At 30.5% G+C, this 6,756-nt stretch overlaps 1 protein-coding gene across 1 annotated transcript; it reads left to right on the forward strand.

The window, feature by feature from the left end:
• The first annotated feature begins 597 nt into the window (after positions 1-597).
• Positions 598-3,762, forward strand: LOC114163320 (sorbin/SH3 domain protein). The gene is made up of 3 exons (XM_028047563.2): positions 598-811; positions 1,779-2,027; positions 3,407-3,762. The coding sequence occupies exons 1-3, from the start codon at positions 794-796 to the stop codon at positions 3,452-3,454; spliced, it is 315 nt and encodes a 104-aa protein (XP_027903364.1). The 5' UTR covers positions 598-793; the 3' UTR covers positions 3,455-3,762.
• The last annotated feature ends 2,994 nt before the right edge of the window (positions 3,763-6,756 follow it).

Here is a 6,756-nt window from a genome sequence, read left to right on the forward strand (position 1 = left end):
CAACTCTTTTGTTATCTGTCATTGTCGAGACACGACTTTATTGTTCATTTAATTTTGAAGCAGAAGAAAATAAATCTACTGGTCCCCGATTATAGAAAACATTAAGTTAAATTAATTCAATAAATCTAACATATATAAAACATTGAATACTTTCTATTTAAGAAATATAAAAATCAGAGTTATTACGAAATGAAAATATCCAGAAATAAAAATTGCACAAAGATAAAGTATAATTGTGGTTGTGAGTTTGTGGGTTCCAAATGGAGAGAATACTTTGAGGGTAAGACAGCTAGAAAACCGAAAGCAAGTGGCGGGTGGTTCAACACGGAAAGAAAGTACATTAAATTGAAACAATAATAAATGAAATACAAATATTTGGTACATAGTTAGTTATATACTTTCAACTAGGTAACTAAGCATGACTTAGATATAAAAAAAATGTTTAATTTTGGTTATAAAGTAAATTAAATAAATATAAAAGATAAGCAAATATTTTATAACTAATTTTTTGGTTTACCAGCGTGTTGGTAATAAATAATAAAACTATTATATTACATGCTATTTCATTTGATGAGAATTGGTAAACGCTAAGAAAGATAGCATATGTTTTTGTTTAGAAAATAATAATAAACTTAAGGAAAAGTCTGGATATGAATTTTCTTTCTCGTGCATAAATAGAGGACATACATGCCGAAACAGCTATGCTTATCTATCGTTTCATTTGGCTAGAAAAGGCTGTGCCACATTTATCAAACTCTTTCTCTCTCTTAACTCGAGATCTGAAATCACTCTGATGGAGCAAAGTAAGGAGGTAAGTTCTGTTTTCTCTCTAAACGCGTGCGTTTTGCTCTCAGACGATGTTGTGTTTCACGGCTAAGAAACGCAAGGAAGAATCAGAATAATCGAATGGAATGAACGATTCCCGTGGTTGCTCGAAATCGATGTTTCTATGTGTTTTATTTCGTTGGATTCCGCTTCGTGAGAATTGCGAGCTTCTACCTGATAACCTTTGTACCACGCGCAACTAGTTCATCTTGTTCGATATTTTATTTGTTCTGGTCGTTGAAAATCATGTGCATATTTTGATTTAGTTGTGTTTGTCGTTTTTCTTGCTTGTGCTATCTATTGGATGTTTTGTTTCGCTTCGTGAATAGACGCGGCTATGATGATGATAAGTGATGATATTCTTTCGCTTCAAACTCTGTTTTATTTAATTTTTCCATTTGTTTTGTGTTTAAAGTTTGATATGATGATATTAGTGTTGCAGTAGCACAAGCAATTGTAAATCCCTTTCTGAAGCATGTCGATCATGAGATGGAAGAGGACTTGGGTTTTTTTTAGTTTATACAGCAGCCGTGAAACTGCATATCTTTGTTTCTCGTTATTTGACTCTTGTATGAATATAGTGAGTCTGTTTTTATCTTGAAAAATCTTTCTAATGTTAGTGCAACTGTGAGATTGCTGCGTGTGACTTGTGTTCACAGTCAGAAACAGCTTTCTGCTGAGTGCTGACAGTCGTGCACTTAGGGGTCATTTTAAAGGAAATTATTAAATGCTATTTTTTGCTTAAAATGTGTGGTAGTTAATAAACTTTGCCTCTACATTGGCATTAGTAGATGCTTGTAATGGTTCTTTTGGACCGGAGTAAAAACAGGTGTTTTGTAGAACCTGTTTTACTGTGTCATAATTTATTTGGCTGTTATCGTTTTTGTTATTACGATGAAAGATAGTTTTATTATGGTGATCAACCATCTAACCTATAGATCTTTTCACTGTAGAAAAATGCTCCCTGGTTATCAGTGCCACAGTTTGGGGACTGGGATCAGAAGGGACAAGTGCCAGACTACTCTCTGGATTTCTCTAAAATTCGGGAAATGAGGAAGCAAAACAAGACAAATATTTCAAGGGCAAGTCTTGGTAATGAAGAGGAACTGATGGCTTCTTCTACCACTAACAATACAAACACTGTCCACAGTGATGAACACCAGCACCAGCACCCTCACTACCACCAAACCAGCTCTCCAACTGTAAGATTCCTCTTCCCGAGCTTTGTCATTCATTATGTTATTAGCTATAACTTTTTTACGGTCTTAGGTACTAATTTTTAAATTTGCCTAAAAATTTATTCAACCCTGGTGAAGTAGTCACCATTGCTACCCACTAGAGTACCTGTAGCTTTTCTTTTTTCAGAAAGATTGGTGGGTAGTTATTATGGGAACATAATTCACATTGATTCCTGCAATAATTGACAGCTTAGGAATGACTGCCTCATGCATCTTTTACTTAATAGGTGCAGCGAGAATATTTGAAATAAGGAAAAGTTTTAAACATACTAATTTGTCCACCAAGGCATTCATCGAGTCAAGTTTTGAATTAAAATAACTTTTTATTGTCATATGAGTTGATATTTTGAGAACTCCTAATCAAATTTTTCCTTTTCCTTTACAAATCATTTACACTAATATCTATTTTATTTCATTTACCTCTCTTCCGGTCAATTCATTTTTCTTCTTCTTGAAATATCAGTGTTAAAGAAACCTAGCCTCAAATCTTCATTGGTTTGGATTAAAAGACAAATAAGGAATAAATTAAACTTGACATTTCAATCGTCTGTCTGCCCCTTTAATACCAAAATATATTTGGAAAAAGGATGAAAACCAAAAGAATTCAATTAACTAAATGATTTTTTAGACAAGTAAATCACAAAAATCTGTAGGGTTCAACATTTCTAGCAACCGTACAGTATATTTGTATAATATTGATCTTGATTTGAAGAGAATAGAGATAAAGGGAGAAGAATAATAAGCGGAAACTTTTTATCAAAGAAAAGTGGAAAACAAAGACAAATACAACACGACATGACACCTCTTGACAAGTAAGCTCCTAGTAGCATAAGAAAACAACAAAGCTCACTAAGGCCGCCTGGTTAATGACAAATTTGCGTTGTAATCCATCTGCTTCTTTAGCGAAAGTGGGTACCAGAAGCTTATATACTAATATTTTTCAATCCAAAGGAAAACAGGATATATTAGATTATATATATTACTCGGAATTATATTTTGATACCCGAGATAATCTTCTTCCTTTTTAAACTAATGTTTTTCACAAATTCGAGTGGGCGGTGGTTAGGTCGAAAAGGATGTAAACATTAATATTTATATCTGTGTAGATATATTCTATTTGCTAAGGCAACACGCAATTCTAGTTGCTGCACATGGGATGAATGTCTGGGGCAGTTGCATTCATTTCGTTGGTAAGAGGGCTATAAATTATGGTGATTATCTATTGACTAAAGAAAACTAGTTGAACTTTGAGGTCGTATTCATTTCGTAGATACTCTAAATATTGGATTAGGAGATATGTGGTGTCTAAATATTGCATCTTTCTTTGGTTTTTTCCGTGACAGACAAGGAGGAGCTTCCTGAGCTACTTCAACTGTTGCGTAAAAGCTTGATGCTGCTGGGAATCTAGAAGCTTTTTTGTCTGCCTAAGGCCATGGACAGGGACAAAAGTATGGTTTTGCGCTTGGTGATCATTACCTCGCACTTGTTTCTTCTGATTTAGGAAAGCAACCTTTTTTAAGCCTCATCTTCTGTAGGCGATTCTATATATTACTTGCATCTTAGTTTGAAATTTGTGTATCCAATTAGAGTTCAAGATAGTAAGCATGTAAATGACGCTCTCACTACTTTTAAACCTGTACCACCGGTCCAAAATATGATGATGAATTAGTCCAGCATAGCAATGTTGTTGACCTTGAAATTTTTATTGCTCAATTAGTTCGTTATTCAGTCAGGACTTGAATTCTGAAAAATCTGCAATCATTTTCAAACAAGGATAAATTATGTTTACTGTTATTTTTCATGGCTGGTTTCGTTTATTTGACGTCGACGTCTATCTACTTGGACCACGCACACTTCAGCTCAATCACTGTAGTTGTATGCAAGTTCGTGTTTGTTTTACCTCAGTTACAGATTTCAAAGAAATCTTCTTTTAACGGTTTTTCCATTTGAGAATTAAATTATATGCTTTCTTTCGTCGTTTTTGTCTTCAGAAACGAAAAAAATAAATAGTTTGATTGAACGTGCTATAAACTATTAGAAGAAAAACAAACATACCCTCAATTCTTAAATAGATCATTATCACATTGCTTGCCTTCTACCCTGTCAGTGATATAAACTATTCTCAATACTCTGTGATGTTAAGGAGGTCAAGTCAAAGCGCAATTTAAATATATATATTTTTAAATATTTAAGATATCTTTTAAAGATAAACTTTGACGGAATTTTAAATTTTAAACAAAAGTAAATTAGAGTTAATTAAAGATTTTACATTTTTAATTATTAAAAATCGTGTTAACTCATTGAAAATCCTTTTAAATATGGTTTTTTAAAGTAATTATTACAAAAAGTTATCACGTAGCAGTGGGTAACTATTGGCTTCTCTAGTACATTAGCGAACATTGTTGCCTTTATTTTGATTACTCTAGGAGTGGAGAGTAGACTCTTAAACCACTAATTATCGTATCTGGGGCATCTTATATCCCAAAGGCTTATTATCCAAAAAATAAACATGTTTTAAATCGAATATTGTCTTAAACTAAATATATTGTCCTAAACTAAATATTATTGCCAAGTACATATTCTTCTAAATGATTTTTTTTTCTTCAAATAAATGTAGTTCTAATATAAATTGTTACATAAATATTGTCTTAAACATTTCACAAACTAATAATTGTCCCAACCTAAATATTGTTCTAAATTACTTATTTGTTGTAATATAAAAATTATCTTAACCTAAATATTGTCCTAACTAAGTACCGACGTAACATAAAATTTCCTACAAGTTATATCATAAAAAATTAAAAAATAGATAATAATAAACTTTCATTTCATATGACGTACAATAAAAGCACATTTTTGATACGTTACAAATATACCAAAAAAAAAAAAACATGAATTCAAAGAGGTATGACTTTGTCCAACGCGAATGAGAAAAGGCAAAAGTGATGAGGAGAGGAAAAAGGGTTTACTTTTTGGTTTGGAGAGCATTCAATCGGAGTAATGTTTGGTTTGGAATAATGGAAATATATAAAGAAAGTGGAAGAGAAAATAAAACAAGAAAAAAATAGAATATTTTTTTTATTGAACATTATTATTATTATTATTATTATTATTATTATTCATCGATACTAATATTATTACTATAATCTTTATAGGTGTTATAAAAAAATTATGTTTTTTTTTTTTAAATTTAAGTAACATGATTAACTAGTCATGTATACACAATATAATTGAATGTGTTGAAAATGAAGGGATGCATTCTTGTTTCCTAGATTTTTCTATTATCTGTGCGGAATTACTTTGTGACGGATTCCTCACGACTTTTATTTTCTTTCGTAAATCTGGCGTCGACAGGGAATAATCTGATAAAATATAAATGATAAACTTATTATAATCTAATTATCATATGCTTAAATAACATCTTTGGTTAAATATGCTCCAAATTATTATTTCAAATAATTTTTTTTACATATATCCTATTTTATTTTCATTAAATTGAATTTAATCACAATATTTTTGTACTATAAGGGGATCGAAAGATGTTTTTGCATTAATGACACGTTACAAAAGAAAGACTTATGACTATCTGCATAATGGGAATACAAACAATGAAACTAAATCCAAAGTCTCAATTTTCATTCAATATCAGAAGAGTAGAGGAATGAAATGAAATGTGGTTGGGTCTACAGATTTTTATCTTATCACTTTCCCATACCAATTTCCTATCACACAAACATGGAGATATTTAATATTTTCTTGAAATCTCTTTCAGAAATTATCAGAAAATGTATATTACATTGTTGTTTCCAATCGTTATCTAGAAAAAAAAAAATGCTAGTCACTTTATCACACAATTTTTGACATATTTTCTATTGATTAAAATTTATTAGAATCTCAGATTTGAATAAGTCTCATTTATCGAGTTTTTCTTTCTTTAGTTTTTAATAGTTTAATAAATAAAATTGTGTTAGATATAATGTTATCTTAAAATAGGTTGCTACCTGTTTTTTTTTTTTTTAATGCGTGTAAAACATAATAAACATAATGAATAATTAAGAAGAGTTAAATTATGTTTCCAAAAATATTTAAACTTGCTTTTGAGATCTTAGAAAGTATCTTTCGAAATTTTCATTATAGGTAAAATATGAGACGCAAAATTTCCGATAAATAGGTAATATACTATAGTTCATAGAATTTGACACTTTTTACTATCGCTAAAAACATAATTTTAGTTTAATTATAATGATATAAATAAATATGAAGAAAATCCTATGCGAGAATTTTATATTAGACTCAATTTAGTATAAAATATTGTGAGGTTTTTGACAAATTTGATCAAAATTTACTATCTATTAGAAGAACGATTATTTCTTCAAATTATTCTATTGGAGATCTTACGTTAACTACTAAAAGTAAAACGGGTTTATAGTATATTAGTGTTGTAAAAACTGATGAAATCACAAATAAAAAGATGACTTACGACAGATCCCACAACTTGCGGAGGAGGAAAACTTCATTAACAACCCAACGTGGCTTGCAGAAGATTATTTTGCAATGTTCAAGAACCTGTTGAAATACTTTTGAGTTTGTTTTATACTCTCTTTCAGCCACATAAGCTATATTCCTTTGCAATATATTTATTATCATAACAATCCCCCACATATTGCAAATGATAACATATAGAAAGAAGATA

Source organism: Vigna unguiculata, chromosome 9 (genome assembly GCF_037176805.1).
Source record: "Vigna unguiculata cultivar grain cowpea cultivar isolate G323 ecotype 2 chromosome 9, ASM3717680v1, whole genome shotgun sequence".
NCBI lineage: Eukaryota > Viridiplantae > Streptophyta > Magnoliopsida > Fabales > Fabaceae > Vigna > Vigna unguiculata.

Bases quoted from the DNA above. Each gene is read 5' to 3' on its own strand.
- LOC114163320 (XM_028047563.2), top strand. The intron at 2,028-3,406 runs GTAAGATTCCTC...TTTCCGTGACAG, and splicing joins ACCAAACCAGCTCTCCAACT to ACAAGGAGGAGCTTCCTGAG.